Source organism: Balaenoptera ricei, chromosome 18 (genome assembly GCF_028023285.1).
Source record: "Balaenoptera ricei isolate mBalRic1 chromosome 18, mBalRic1.hap2, whole genome shotgun sequence".
In the NCBI taxonomy this organism is placed as follows: Eukaryota; Metazoa; Chordata; class Mammalia; order Artiodactyla; family Balaenopteridae; genus Balaenoptera; species Balaenoptera ricei.
Genome location: NC_082656.1, coordinates 23762089 through 23778709, shown reverse-complemented (window position 1 = coordinate 23778709; position 16621 = coordinate 23762089). Strand labels below are relative to the sequence as shown.

At 42.4% G+C, this 16621-nt stretch overlaps 1 protein-coding gene across 12 annotated transcripts in view; it reads right to left on the bottom strand.

The window, feature by feature from the left end:
• ENOX1 (ecto-NOX disulfide-thiol exchanger 1) overlaps positions 1-16621 on the bottom strand; it is a 612333-nt gene that overhangs the window by 121901 nt on the left and 473811 nt on the right. For all 12 annotated transcript variants that reach the window (XM_059902651.1, XM_059902650.1, XM_059902643.1 and 9 more), the window contains 2 exons: positions 8677-8783; positions 4638-4755 (listed from right to left, as the gene is read on the bottom strand). In XM_059902651.1, the coding sequence (XP_059758634.1) occupies positions 4638-4755; positions 8677-8783 (225 nt within the window). The remainder of the gene's footprint in view (positions 1-4637; positions 4756-8676; positions 8784-16621) is intronic.

Below are 16621 nucleotides of genomic sequence, written 5' to 3'. Positions count from 1 at the left end.
GGCCAAAGACACACTGTAAATTACTATATGTGGTAAACAGCAAAAGTACAAGGAAGTATTCTTCATCATCAGAAAAGCAGAGATGCCCTGAAAAACTTTGATTAAAACAAAAAAAATTGAACCCAAGGTATCATACAAGTCCTCACATAATAAACCTTGCTTTTTCTGAAAACCGAAGTCAATTCTCTCCACCTCCCCCTCAGAAATGCAATAAAACCTGCACAGGTTTTTGTTCTAGGTGGGAGATGGAGGGCAGGGCAGGCCGGGGGCTCCCGGGAGGGAGGGTGTTATCCCCTGGGATTTCCAAGAATTCCTGGGTCAGCTGCTGCCCATGAGGCAAGGTCTCGCTGTTTTGGCAGAAAAGGAGGGGGCAGGGACTCCTTAAAGGATGGAGAAGTTTACTTCTATTTCAGGTCTGGCAATTCCTCTGTCCGTTCAGTACAGCGCTCTGTTTTCAGAGGCCTGCTTGGAGGTGACTAGACTAACACAGGCAAATTTGTACCTAAAAAAACGAGTGGCCTGTCACCTAAGGAGATACCGCTGGAAGGCCGGTTTCCCTCAGGTTGTAGGGCCTCAGTCCCCCCTTTCTGCAGTTCACACGATCTTGTCTGAAGCTTGGTCAAAAGACAAGATGGGATTCTTGCTGTTAGGCTGAGCCCCCTGAATATGCACGGCTGAAAGAACCACCACCACCTGCCTGCCTTTCGGCAGGATCTTGAGGGCCCAGCAGAATAAGGAAGGTCAGTTGCTTTCCCTTCCCTCCAATCAGTCTTGCGCTTTGCTCATAAACCACACACCACATTCTCCGGGTCCGTCTCATTTCGAAAAGCACAAAAAAGACTTTGAACTCCTCAGGGCCTGGCATCTGAACCTCGGTTCTTTCATCTCTGCCCTTGGCCTGGTGTGGAACACGCACTGTATTGTGTTCATTAATTCTGCTGACCAAGGAACGAGCCTGGAGAAAGTTCTGCAAGTTCAAGTCCTACTTCAGGCTCTTATCAGACGCCTGGGAGGAAAACCACAGAGGTCTGGGAAGAAGGCTCTTCAGTCAAACTTCCCGGGAGGACCCCTGTGGTCCCCACTGAGAGGAGAGGTCCTTGGTATCCCTGTGGATTCTTCCGGAGCACAGATCAGGGGCCAATCCTGCAGGTATATGCTTGCTGCCATGGTCTGTAAGATCTCCTCTGTGGCCTATTACTATTCTTGAGTCATTATTATTCTTGTCTTATCCCAAGCAGGCTATGAAATTATAGATATTTCTTACTTGAGAAATTGACAGGTTGTTTAAAAAGAAATGTCACTCCCCGCAAAATAAGGGGAAAAAAGCCACAGGTTCAAATCAGAATTCCTGATTGATTTCATTCTTTTCTTCTACACCTACCTTATAAAGATGTTAAGGATCCAGGTATTGTGTAAACTTGCCCCTCATCTAGCCAAAGACACACTGTAAATTACTATACGTGGTAAACAGCAAAAGTACAAGGAAGTATTCTTCATAATCAGAAAAGCAGAGATGCCCTGAAAAACTCTGATTAAAAAAATGATGAAAACTTTTTTTGAGGAAAAAAGTTATTTATTTATTTATTGGAAGAGCTCATTGAATTTAAGAAAAATCACACCCCAAACTCACTTTCTTCTTCTGATATATGAAGGTTTGCAGAAAAGAAACGCTGCGTGGAAGGTGGTTTCCTCAAATAAGCAAATCCAAACCCAGTAATTGAGCAGTCCTGAGAAATCTGGTATCGGTTTAATAAGAGACACACATTGACACATAAATGCTCGGTTCATTTTTCAGACAAAGGATATATGGCTTCAAAAAATACTGGCGTGGTGCCTGCTTTTATGCTAAGCTTCTAAAAGATTCAAATGAATGGAATTTGAGGATGAAAGGGAAAGTTTCTAAGGCAGTGGTTCTCAAACTTTAGCCTGCATCAGGATTCCGCGGAAGGCTTTAAATCACAGATTCTGGATCTCACATCCCCCCCTCCCCCATCCTCTCGAGTCTGATTTAGTAGGTCTCGAGTAAGACCCAAGAATTCACATTACGAATAAGTTCCTAGGTGATGCTAACATTGCTGGACTGGGGACCATGCTTTTAAGAACCACTGTTCTAGGGAAATGAAACTCCCCTCTGTATACGTCTGGATGCAGGAGCTTTTTCTTGTGATCATCTTATGCTTCTGGCATTCTCTTCTAAAGCCCTGGAGAAACAGAGCATTCTGACCGCTATTTATTTATTTATTGAAGTAGAGTTGATTTACAGTGCTGTGCCAATCTCTGCTGTACAGCAAAGTGACTCAGTTATACACATACAGACATTCTTTTTTATATATATCCTTTTCCATTATGGTTTATCCCAAGAGATTGGATATAGTTCCATGTGTTATACACTAGGACCTTGTTGTTTATCCATTCTAAATGCAATAGTTTGCATCTATAAACCCCAAACTCCCAGTCCATCCCTCCCCCTCGGCAACCACAGGTCTGATCTCTACATCTGGGAGTCTGTTTCTGTTTTGCAGATAGGTTCAATTGTGCCATATTTTAGATTCCACATATAAGTGATATCATATGGTATTTGTCTTTCTCTTTATCACTGACTTCACTTAGTATGATAATCTCTAGTTGCATCCATGTTGCTGCAAATGGTATTATTTTGTTCTTTTTTATGGTTGAGTAGTATTCCATTGTATACATGTACCAGATCTTCTTTATCCATTCATCTGTCAATGGACATTTAGGTTGTTTCCAGGAGGCATAACTCTCCCAGACTTCAGACAATACTGCAAAGCTACAGTAATCAAAACAGTGTGGTATTGGTACAGAAACAGACGTACAGATCAGTGGAACAGAATAGACAGCCCAGAAACAAACCCACACACCTACAGTCAATTAATCTTTGACAAAGGAGGCAAGAATATAAAATGGGAAAAGACAGTCTCTTCAGCAAGTGGTGCTGGGAAAGTTGGACAGCTGCATGTAAATCAATGAAGTTAGAACACACCCTCACACCATACACAAAAATAAACTCAAAATGGCTTAAAGACTTAACTATAAGACATGACACTATAAAACTCCTAGGAGAGAACACAGGCAAAACATTCTCTGACATAAATCGTACCAATGTTTTCTTAGCTCAGTCTCCCAAAGCAATAGAAATAAAAACGAAGATAAACAAGTGGGACCTAATCAAACTTACAAGCTTTTGCATAGCAAAGTAAACCATAAAAAAAAATGAAAAGACAACCTATGGAATGGGAGAAAATATTTGTAAATGATGCGACTGACAAGGGCTTAATCTCCAAAATATACAAACAGCTCATACAACTCAACAACAGTAAGAACAAACAACCCAATTGAAAAATGAACAGAAGACCTTAATAGACATTTCTCCAAAGAAGAAATACAGACAGCCAGTAGGCACATGAAAAGATGCTCAACATCACCAATTATTAGAGAGATGCAAATCAAAACTATAATGAGGTACCACCTCACAGGGCTCAGAATGGCCATCATCAATAAATCTACAAATAACAAATGCTAGAGAGGATGTGGAGAAAAGGGAACCCTCCTACACTGTTGGTGAGAATGTAAGTCTGTGCAGCCACAATGGAAAACAGTATGGAGGTTCCTCAGAAAACTAAAAATGGAATTACCATATGATCCAGCAATCCCACTCCTGGGCATATATCCGGACAAAACTATAATTCAAAGAGAAACATGCACCCCTATGTTCATAGCAGCACTATTCACAATAGCCAAGACATGGAACTGACCGGTCAACCTAACTGACCGCTTTGTAATCTTGATGACTTGACCATTTCGGAATCTTGATTTTGGCTTCTACTAACCAAACTAGCAAAGATCCTCTGTTCCTGGTCACCCAAAAAGGCCTGGGAGAAGTGAGGGTTTTATTCCCTTTTTGGCAAAGTTGGTGACTGTGGTTGTTCCCAGGACCTTTAGGAAACACTCTTCCCCTCAGACAAGCAGTCTCCCTTGGTGCCTCCTACGTTTGAGTGAGCACTTCTCCTGCTTGCTTTTACAACATCAAGGGAATTACATACAATTTGAGAAGAGAGTTTTACATCAGCATCTCAGATTAGGCAGAGAATATCAATCAAGGTTCTCTCTAAGCTTCTCTCCTTTTTATAACTCAAGGATTGATGCCCCTTTCTTGGTACCAAATGGGATCATCCCTTTGATTACAGGTTAGGAACTAAAATTTATTGGAAAGCAGTATAATTCTCCAGCACATTGCTTCAGAGGCTAGAAAGCTTCTTTAGGGATTAAACATGTAAGAAGTACACTGACTGAAACCAAATTTTATCTATATTTCAGCATCAGTGGTGGTTGCCACACTCTGGAGAAGGATTTTTATGGGAACAGGCAAATATCCCCAAAAATAAGTCTGGCCCCAGACCCACATACAGAGAAACAACTGGAACAATTTAAATCATTACGTTCCCAAGAAGGAATTTCAAGTTCTATTAATACAAGGCAGAGTCACTCAAAGATGAAAGTTTAGTTGAACTCAAATAAAAGTGAGTTATGTGGCCATTTCTCAATCTGTATGCCCCATCTAAGATTAGGAAGATCATCAAGGTATCTCACAGGGATGTGGCAGTTATCCACGTTACCTGATTCATCAACTCTCATTTTTTTAGTAGGGCTGTCACAGTTCTCATCATCCGACATTTCCATCTCTTCTTCTCGGCGGATGCCCATAAGCTGCTCACTCTGAGCGTTCCGGAGCTCCTGGAAGCAGAGGACCCATGGGCGTCAGAGTCAGCGTCACATGACACACCTTTCCCAGTGGTCTCTCCGTGCGTTATGACTGACATAGGAATGTCTTCACCTCCCAATCACTGCCCGACCTAATCTAGAGTGAAGTTCTGAGGGGTCTGGGGTGTGGACCAATCGAGGGATTCGGTATCAGACTTGGGAGAAATTCCTGATCACCAATGGTGAGTCAAGGGCTCTTCAGCAAGTTATTTAATCTCTGAATTTCCTCATTTGTAAAAAGGGGGACAATAACGTCCACCTGGTAGGGCCGTCGTGAGGCTCCCATAGAAATGCCTATTACCAGAACTGGAACGTAGGGGGCGCTAGGAATGTGAGCAAGAGAATTTCTTAAAAGGCCGGTCTACCACTGACCCACTGTGTCACTTTAGGGATGTTTCTTCATCTTTCTTAGTGTCAATTCACTCACTGAGATAGTGTGACAAGGAGAGTTTTGCGGATAAAAAAGTTAATACATGTGAGATACTTAGCATCATGTGAGAGACTTGGTTCATTAAGTTGAAAATGTTGACCACTATTATTATTCATGCAAAATAGTGTCCCTGCATGTGTGTATGTGCCCATGTGTGATCACATACACACACACACTCACACACACACTTCAGATATCCAAATGGTGAAATTCAAATGATGTTGGAGGACAAAATAAAAACAGATGCCTTCTTTGTTGGTGTTTTACGTTATCATGTGGGGTTTATTGTTTATGTTGTAATAGTTGTTTTAGCATCTCTTTAAGATCTAAGGGCCATTTCTTTCTCCACTTCCTAGCAAAGTGACTGCAATCAAGGTATTTAATTTCCTGAGCCTTTGTCTACTCACACATAAATGGGGTAGTAGTAATATAAGGCTGTTTGACTGCAAGAGTGTATGTGAAAACTCACTGTAAAAAGTAAAGAATTACACAATAAATTGTTTACTACTGTGCTTAAAAATCAGGACACTGTAATTGCCTACATTAAATAATTATATTATTATTTTGGATCAAGCTGTAAATTATATATTTGCAAATCCTTATCCATTCTGTTCTTTTATATGTTCTGTCCTCAAAAAAAACAAAAAACGGAGGGTAGGGTGGAAAGAGCTGCATTGTTGTTTTTCTCCCCATTTAAATTGGAGTCTCTAAAAAAAAGTCAAACAGTTAAAATAATTTCACTTCATAAAAAATCTATGAATAACAATAAAACTAAATTACAACACCTAATGTATTAATGGCATGACTTTAAACACAATTTAAAGTGCTCATTCGATGGATGGATGCATCTATATTATTCTGTTATAGGTGCTCTCAACTCTCTTCTCTCCTTAGCACACAGATTTTTAACTGTAGCACGATGGGAAGGGAATTCTGTATTGCTAACCACATTTGCGTGGTCAGCTCTGAACCCTGGGAACCACAATTGCAGAGACAAAGACAGGGAAGTCACCAAAGACAGGGAAAGGGGGAGGGCAGAAGGCAAGGTCCCTGGGACAGGGCCACCCATCACAGGGCAGTCCTGAGAGGCACCAGGATGACAGGCAGTGTCCCCTCACTTGACCATGCCACCTTGTAGAAAGAGGTGCCAATTCCGCCTCAAATAACACCATCCGGTCTTGGAGGCGGATGTCACATGTGATTAGTGGGGAAGTTTTTAGGTTGTGGACAACTAATCTTTCTACTGACAAAGAGCCCAATTTCCGAGGAGGTGGCCTGAAAATACTTGAAGCAAAGAAACTTCAGGTGGAAAGAATAAACGAGGCTAAAAGGACCTGTTGTTTAGTTCCTACAGTTAATGACAAACTGTCATACAGTAGCTGTTCTCGTGGGGAAGGGTGGCAGAAAGGAAAAAATTGGAGGAAAAAAAAAAAAAGCTGAGTCTGTTTCCACAGGGTGCCTCTGGTTCAGCAGTAAATCACTTGTACACTCTAATAAATCTGTAAAGGTGTTGCAGATAATTAACAGATGCTGTTCACAGGAACGTGGAAAAATCAAGCCAATTATCAAGCTCATATGCAACTGAGAAATCATCCACCATGTTAAATTGCCAACTGGTATTTAATCAATCGGGCAACACGTAGGAGAGAAAATCAAAGGTAATTTAGAATTCTATTTCCTACTATATCAGAAGAGGTGGTGGTGGGAGTGGCAGGGAGACACAAAGACCCTTTACAGAAGCATCTTTCTGGGCTGTGTCCCTTTCTACCTCCCAGTAGGGAGCAAAGCAAGCAGGCTTCCTTGGGACAAGGCTGGAAGCCTTCGCGTGTCCTGCTCAGCAAGGGAGGGGATGGCCCTGCACGGGGGAGGCAGGGCTGGGGGAACGGGATCCCACGTGGCAGGAAGCGTGATTTAGATCAGTAACGGATAGTTGCCGCCACTCCCAGATTAACGACAGCCTTTTTGATGCCCGGGTTTATTCAGCATCATGCCACCTGCCCTTCTCTTAACGTTTCTTTTAATCATGTCTGGTTTTATGTGAAGCCAAAAAAAAAAAAACAACAATTCATAGGCAGATCATTCCCAAATCTGAATCATAGTTTATGGATTCCAATTAGTGTTTCAGAACCCTCGATTCATGTATTTCATCACTGATTTTCGGGACACTTTCCTCATGAAAATCAACCTTGACATGGGGCTCAAGTCAGTGTCTGGGAGAGCACTGGGTAAGCATCCTTTGGTTTTCTGGTCTCCGAAGAATAAAAGAGAAATCCCACCTCTTGCATCAGTCACCAACCACCTTCTCGGTATTTGTGAACAAAATAAAAAATGTCCTTCTTAATAATAAATTGCACTAGCCTTTTAAGTGTCCCATTATTGTGCAGTCATTCAGTACTCACCATAATAACAGTGATAATAAAGAATTCACTTGGTATGCATACGGATGCTACATCAAGTGCCATTGGTATTCAACTGTAATTTAGCATTAGTTAATGGGCACTTAAAATGCTACCCAAATGATTGATACTGCAGTACTTTGTGGTTCCTCAAACTCTACATAAAACACTTATTTTACAAGTGTGAGCCCAAATCATTAAATTAATAAACCTTACCTTCTATGAGTTTGGGATTTGGAAAGAGGGGATTATCATTTAGAGAACTTTAATATTCAACATGCTAGAGACGGAGAGGCATCCAAATGAAAAACATTCTCTCATTTAAAAAAAAAAAAAAGAAGCAGCAAACAAAGACAGTATACTTACTTTTAAATTACAGGTTCAAAGCGTACACTACACTGAGGAGTTAAAAATAACAGCTGGACCACCAATGACTAATGACACAATCGGGTCCTTCCAGGTGGCAGCGAAGGTTAAGTTCTGAACTCTTGCCTTGGGGTAGATACTCACACTTCACACATGCATTGATGCAGTGGGGTGGACAGGGCTAGCCTGGACATTCACTTCCCTGAGGAAATTTGCTCTGGGGAGAGGTCTGATAGGACCTGCTGGCTAGCACAGGGGACGAAGACATTGCTTAGCATGAGAAGATGTGGGTGAAAGGCATACTTGCCATTTCTAGCCAAAGAGCAAACCGTCACCATCATGTTGTAGAACACTGAAAAAAAACTCAGTAATTTAAAAACTAGTTTTCTATTTTACGTTACACTTTGTTTTTTTTTTTTTGCACAGTGATTAGGCCAAGTGTCTTAGCTTATTTCTGAGCTCTTTGCTATGAATGGGAGAGATGCTTTTCTCCACTTTGCAGGGGAGAAAAGCACTCTGTCCTCTAAGCATTAAGTCAGCTGCTTTTCTGGATAAGGAACAAATCTGAGCTGCATTTGGAGCCGACAGTGAGGGCAGGATGACTGCCCACTGGAACAAAAACCATCGTGGCTGCAGCCACACTGTTCCCTGCCAATCCAGCTGTGTGATGGTGGTTAAAAAAGTAATAATAAAATCACCAACCTCAGAATGCTTTCGCCAAATGTCTATGTTCTTGCGCTGAGCTTTCGAGAAATGGTCCCAAGCTTTTTGTCTGGTAGAAGCGTTGAAAACGGCCACAATCTGCTCAACTTTGGTGAACAAGGAAGTCAAACAAGACAAGTAATTTATGTTGTGATCACTATAGGGAAGCAAAGCAAAGACACTAGGAGTCTATGGATGATGTCGCAGCAGAAATAACATCATCAATATCCATCCAATTTGTGCCTTTTTGTACTTACATTTTAGCAAGGTTGGGGAGGTCTCCCTTCATGTCTGTCTCCATAACTTTAGGTTAAAACAAATTCTAAATATGACTGGGAAAAGTTCATGGACATCTGCTTCCAAGCATTTGTTAGCTCTTGTCTAAAAATATGACTTGGTACATCTATACACCTAGATCTACAGATATACAGGCACTGGTGTTGACACACAAATATAGATATACAGATCAAGTAATGCCTGGATTGGGGCCTTAGAAGTAAAGCCCGGGGGCAGTGGCTGAATGAGGAAGAGCCAAACACATCTCTTTTTCGCTTTTGGTCTCCATCTCAAGGACCCCAGTGCAGCCTGCTGAAGACATTACCGTGTCCAAGTTCCAAGTTGGGGCAATGAGTAGTTGTGTCATATCTCCCTTCAGTCTCAAGGCCATTGTTACTCCTTGGTCCCCTTTTCTCCCCCTGTTGCACCCATTATAGCCAGCCCTCCAGCCCTCTGGCAGAAAATGGGAGCCACTGCCTTCACCTCAAGACAGACCAAGTCTCACCCAACCAGCAGCACCGCATGCAGATCTTATTTCAACACCATATGGCGTCCTTCGTAGTTCATCATGGCCACATACCATTCTCTGTTACTCCATTTTCACTTTCATAAGGCTCTCCTCCCTCTGGCTCCCGACCCCTGGAAGTTCTAACACTTTGACTTAATTTAGCACTTATATGGCTTCCAGGGGAGGTGCTACGTCCATGATCAATGTTGAAGGGTGGTGAACAAACGTAGATGTAGGGAAAGGGATGGGCTCTTAGCAGTGGATGTGAGAGGCGGGGTCAACCAACTGCAGATTCAATCTTGCGTAAGCAGTTATTGATCTAGTAAGCACGGGATTAAGGAAATTACAGCACTGAATGAACCATATGATTAAACCTGAACTCCTAAATATTTAGTTAGGAAGGCACAGTCAAAATGAGCTTCTTAGCGATGCTAATGCTCTACTTAACATAAATCTTTCTAAAGTGATTCCCAAGGCTCTGTTCTAAAGAAGGGCATCAAAGCTCTTCCAAATCTTCCAGGTGTCCAAGGAATGTCAAAGAGTAATAGAATAATCCCCACAGAGGAGCAACACCTGGTGCCCCAATTTCAAAAATTAGTCCATAAAATAAACAAGTGTGTGATGGAGGAAAGGAAGAAAGCAGATTCCCTTCACTTACTACACGGTAAATATCTTCTAATGCTAATAAGCAACTACTTCTCAATCTATGGGTGATTTTCACAGGGGCTTTTACATGGACCGTTTTCTAACTCAAGAAGATCACAACTCCAAATCTCCTTATTTATCAAACTTGATCATCATGTCCCTGATGAACTTGTTGCACTCGCCTGTAACAGGAGGATTTAAGCTAAGCTCGCGCTGCCCTTGAGCGTGTGCAGGTCCCCTCTCCTGCCTCACCTGGAGGAAGTAACGCTGCCAGACTAGTCACAATGAGTTGCTCCCGGTGCTGACTTTCCCCTGACCACCCACCCCCAGGGCTCTGCTCGGATGCACTGCCCGTGGCTGGCCGAGGAGAACTGGTTCAGCCCCACTGCCTGGGCTTCCTATGGCTTTGCCTGCAGGGAGGCTGGGATCATCTGGGGCCTCCAGATGCCTGCTGCACGGGCAGCACAGAGCATTCGGCCCAAAATGCCCATGGTGGAATCCACTGTCTGATGAGACTATCTGGCGGGGGTGGTGATCATGCGATTGTTAAAGAGTAATGGGTCTCATTGCTTTTAATAGTAGACCTCTTTGATCAGCATCACTTAGAAGAGTAAGACCTGTGGTGTCCTGACACCAGGCCTGAGAAGAGAGGACAGGAAGGGTCGAGGCTGAGTTATCTGGGTGATAGAAGTCAAAATTCTGCCATCAATCAGAGAAGGCTGTTAATAAAGGGGATACACTAAAGAGAAAATTATGTGGTCATACATGCATGTGTGGAGTGGGAGGAAGGTAAGAGAGACCAGGAACGCACTTGGAGGAGTACAGAAGGGAAGGTACTTAGAAGAAAGATTCTGCACAGGCTCAAGGGTAAAAATGGATCCCCTAATATCTACTCAAGGCATGTACTCTTGTAGATATTCCCTGTTTGAGGATAAATGCCTCAGTTATTTAGAACATGCTATTACCATATCCCAGGGTTTAAGTTCCATTCATTCATTCATTGAGAAAACATCTGAGATCCTCCTAGTCACCAGGCATTTGACTGATTGCTAGAAATATATGATTAAGACAAAGTCCATGCCCTTGATGAGACCATGGTCTCTAGGGAGCAAGAAAGACAAGCAGATAATTATCCTATGCAAGAGAGGTATGGATGACAGCTATGGGGACACAATAGCTAGCTAACTCAGTAGATGGAGTCAGGGGACACTCCCAAAGAAAACAACATTTGCAAAGTCTTAAATGATGAATCAATGCTTGCCCAGTAGAGAAGGCAGGGGTGGCCGGTTCAGAGGTGGGCATGGAATTGTGAAAGGACTTTGTGTGAAAGTAGGGAATAGGGCTAAAGCTGGGTGGGAATAAGTCAGGAAGGACCGTGTATGCCAAGTCAGACTGTGACTTTATACTGTAGGCTAGAGGAGGCATATCCGAGTAAGATTTGTTTGGGAGAGATGATGAAGGCTTGAATTAAGACAGAGCACTGGAATGGAGGGAGGAGCAAGGAGTCGACAGGACACGATGGCTGACTTGCTGTGAGGCTGGCGAGAAGAGAGACCAGGATGACTCAAACCTGAGAAGTACATCAGAGACCAAGAGCACAGGTGGAGGTCTGAGAAAGAAGATAAGGAGTTTACTTCTGGACAGGCTGAATTTGAGATGCCTGAAGGTCATCCAGAGGGAGCCAGAATACATACTGGAGGTTCAGAAAGAAGTCAGAATTCAGAGGTTTATCTTGAATTTTCTGGGCCATTCTCAATTTCATGTAATTGTATTCTTTTCAACAGCATAATTAATTAAAAGCAAAACTAAATGTGATTACTTTTATACTTCTTTTCTTATTAAGTTTTATACTTTCCCCCCACATATTAACAAATTAAAAAAACCCTCAACCTCCAAAAACAAAAACCCTGTAACTCAGCTTAGGTTTAAAAAATACTCGCACAGTATTTCTATGGCCCAGTTGACTTCTCTCATTTCTGTTCAGACTGCCCCTGAATCAGCCATTCGTCTTGCAAATGAAAGATCTTGGGCACACAAAAGGACTCAGCAGAGTGCTAGGATCTGCAGGAATTCATCATCACTAGTGAAAAACTACCTCAAAGAGTATGCCGTAATGAATGTGATTCAAAGACGGCATGTTTTTAAAACCATAAATCAGGATGACCACTAGGATTGGTGTCCCAGGGAAAGACCATCCTCTCTTCACTGTCTGCAGCAGGAAACACCAAAGAGCAAGTCCCTGAATCCGACTACCACTCACTACTTCTCCAGTATAACTCATACTGCTTATTCTATACACAGTAAAACTACAGGTAGTTGCTAAGTGGAATCTTTAACACTCTACTTCACCGCTCAGAGAAGACAGAAATAGTAAACAAGATGGCACTGGCCTTTGTTCAAAAAGGCAGCGTGCAGACGTTGAGCTGAGAGCAGAGCAGATTCACATCAACCGCCACCGGGGCCTTCACCACCCAGGGGTCTGCAGAGTGGTGGCTGCAGGGCCCCATAGGAGCCTATAGCAATTAGAATACTTCAGCATTTTGGAAGTGTTAACAACAGAAAGGGCGCTCCGTAAGAGAATTAATATTTACCCTTCACACCTTGCAAACCGCCCTCCCACAATTCTATGTATTAACTTTGCCTAAATTAGGTTATTGGAGAGAAATGAAAAAATTCAAAGTGACTGATTTTTCTAAAGTATGCTTGCATGTCCGTCTTAGGTGTCACAGTAGAGTCCCTAGTGCATTTCCAGCAGGTATAAGTGAACATTAGCGGAGGATAAATAGAGCTTTGAGCAAATTGCTAATCACTCTTGGCAGAGACAAACCTCTTGTTAAAAGATCAACTGAGGTATATTAAAATTTTTGAAGTTTATTTCAGCAAAAATGGATTCCAGTCGAGCGGCACCAAACTGGAAGTGTTTAGGAGGGCACCATTGACAGGAGTTGGGGAGAGACTTACAGGGAAAAGGCAGAAGCAAAGCAAGGAGACTATTGTTTGGTTGTCTCTCAAAGCCTAGTTGGTTATTTGTGATTGGCTGTCCTTAGGTTTCCATTTCTTAACCTTGAGGCATTTACAGGCTTAGGTTTTGGTTTGCACACTTAGGCCACCGCGACATTAGAGCCTCCTCTAATGGCCTCTGTGTTTAATTAATTGAACACCCTACTAGTGATTATTCATTCTCTTATACACATAACGTGCACACACGTGTATAAATTCTTCAGCATTTCAACAAAAAATCCTAAGACTAGGTAATTTAACAACCTTTTTTTTTTGTACTTTCCCCTCACCTCAAAATGTCTGGACATCTGCTGACTTCAGAACAGACTTCTTACATGAGAGAGAACTTTATCAATTATCTTGAGAAGCACTTGTCTTCAGTCTTCTCAGAAAAGACAAGCTCAGAACAGGACATTCTGGGTAAACATCCAGAAACAGAACACACTCAAACAAGCTCCCTGGGAAGGAGCCGGGCACCAAGCACAAAACCTCAGACTTCTGGGGGGCACGAGGCTCCTGATTCTTGAGCTCTGGGCAGAAAAGCTTTGGAAGCAATGAAAGAGAAAGGTTAGGTTCCTCCAAAGAACAAATCCAGACCTTTTCCTCCATGTGCTCCTGAGTGCGTGTCTTGAGTCCCCGCACCTCCTGCATCTTTTGTTCCAGCTAAGCAGCTGTGAAAGAGCTTTCAATCCATTTAGTCTCCCAAATATCAGGAGAAACCGATTAAGTCCTTACAGGCAGTAGGCCTGCCTAAATAGAGCACCTCAAACAAATCTTCCAAGCTGAATTTTTGTTTTTAATGTTATCTAGGCTCCTGATAGAGCCTTAGCTCTGTGGGGTTCAGAGGAAATCTTATTTTCCTTTAAGGGATAACATTTTCCCAAATCCTCTGTGAAGAGCTCCTAAGAGATTTTCAAAGGCGTGTAACAAATGAAAAGAGCCGAGTTCCCCCACTAGCGTTTTAGTGTTGTTTTTAAATACCAACAGCTAGGGTGGGATTGATGAGCCTTGGCCCTGGATTGCAGAATTATAACAGAGAATGGAGTAAGTGATTTGGGCCCTCTGGATGACCCAGAGGAGTGAGACAAAGCCAGAGGAAGGAGCAGTTAGTGCTGAACACGACAGGGGAAGCTGCTAGAGTGATTCCCAGAGAGGTTCCTGTGCCCTCACTTGTGTTCTGGGTCCTCACTCAGGAGCCAGTCAGTCTGGTGGGAAGCCCAGGAAACAGCATTAACTCCATCAAGCCCATACATTAAGGAGGCATGGACCAGAATTTCAAGTCAAGGAGGAAAAAGGGCATTCTGGGGTTTTTGTCTTGAGATGAGTAAAAAGAGCCATGCTGTGTAACCCTGTGAATCCATTCCAGCCCTGGTAAACCTGAGGCCAAAACGCCACCAGCAGGCACCACGGTTCTGAACTTCCTGGTGAGATGAGGCCAGAAATCTGGTTCTTTTGGGGAATGGGGTGCAGAAAAGAAGAAAAACATGCTGATCAAAGTATACAAAAAGAAACAGGGTGCTTTTGGCAAATTTTAAGCAAGCAGGAAATGGTGACATTGTTCCAATAAATGGTAAGATGTTAGGCAGACAGTGACTTTTGAAGCTCTGTATAGTATAAATCCCAATACACTTCAGGGAACTGTAGATACCCCTATTAATGCATCTGTTCAAATATTCTGGAAAGTAATGGAACAAAAATCCATGAAGCTATTATAATTTTAATGGTTCCTTACAATATATAGCATCTATTAGGCTTTTTAAAATCCAATCAATCACCCTGTCTGGATTATCCCTATTGACTAAATGAAAGTAATATACGTATATAAGAAAAAAATGAATAAAATGAAAAGTAAAAGTCTATCTTCCCATCCTGACTACCGCTCATCCAGTGTCTCTCTTTAAAGGTAACCACTGTTAACAAAGTATCCATCCAAAGAAAAAGTTATACATACAGTACACTATGTGTAACCTTGTTTTACTTACATAAAGTGCTCTTATTGATATATACACTGTGCTGTATTTTGCTCTTTTTTACTTAATGTATCTTGGAAATCTAGTCCTACGTGTATCATCAGTAAGGCTGCAGTGAACATCGTCAGACATATTTTCTGACACATTCTTACCTAAATATCTTTATAAGAAATTCTTAGCAGTGGAAAAAATACATAAAAGAGCGTATGAATTTTTAATTTTTGAGAGCTATTGCCAAGTCGCACTCCCATTTTATGCCCACAAGTGTTTTGCAGATTGTTTTCCTATCCCTTGTCAACAGCTGGTAATCAAATGTTAAATTTTGCCATTCCTGATCAATGAGAAAAGGCCTGAATTACATGATGACCAATTCTCTGAACCCGAGCTATCCACATCTGCAGTTTCCATTGTGAATTACGTAAAGAAGTCCACAGACTCATCAGAACTGCCCTTTTTATCAGTATCTGGCTTGTTGTGAAGACTGATCATCCAGCAGGAAGGGCAGAGACCTGGTTTCTGGGTATCCCTTCTCCTCTGTGACCCTCAAAATGGTGACCCTGCTTTCCTCTGGGTCACCATCAACTCCATGAGTGGTGTTAGGTAAATCAGGTAACAGTGGCTGGCTATTTCTGATTACTTAGACTTACTGGGCCAGGCACTATGCTTGATGATTTAAAACAGTGGTTTTCAAAGTGTGGATCCTGGGCCAGCATCATGGGCGTCATTTGGGAACTTATTAAAATGCAAGTAGCCCCTAGACCTACTGCACAGAAACTCTGGGGGGTGGGGTCCAGCAGATTCTTTTTCTAAAAACATTTTTCCCAGTTTTATTGAGATAGATATAATTGACATACAACACTGTGTAAGCTGAAGGTGCGCAGCATAATGATTTGCAGTATGTACGTACCATGAAATGACTACCACAAGGTCAGTTAATATCTGTCATCTCACATGGTTACAAGTTTTTTTTCTCGAGATGAAAATTTTTAAGGTTTACTGTCTTAACAACTTTCAAATACACAATACAGTATTGTTAACTATTGCTGTCGGGCTGTGCATTTCATCTCCGGGACTTACTTATTTTATAACTAGAAGTTTGTGTCTCTTGCCCTCCTTCGCCCCTTCCCTGCACCCCCCAACCTCTGCCTCTGGCAACCACCGATCCAGCAGAGTCTGTACTTCCAAGGTCCCCGGGTCATTCCAACGCATAATGAAGTTTGAGAACCTCTGACTTAAAACATTACCTCATTTAAATTCCCCAACAATGATCTGAGGCAGGTGCTCTTATCATGCCCATTTCACTGAGAAAGAAACTGAGATTCACAGGGAGGGTATCATTACCAGTCATACACTTAGCAAGTGGTGAAGCTGGGAATGGAAAATAGCACCTGTGCAACTGCAAATCGTGCATTTATACCCATCTGAATATGCATTTGTACTATGGGCCAAAGTCTCATGGACACTGGGGAGCATACCACGCCAGACCTTGCACTAGGCACTGGGGACAAAAAGATCCAGAGATGCTGTTGGTCCTTGCAGCCCCGGA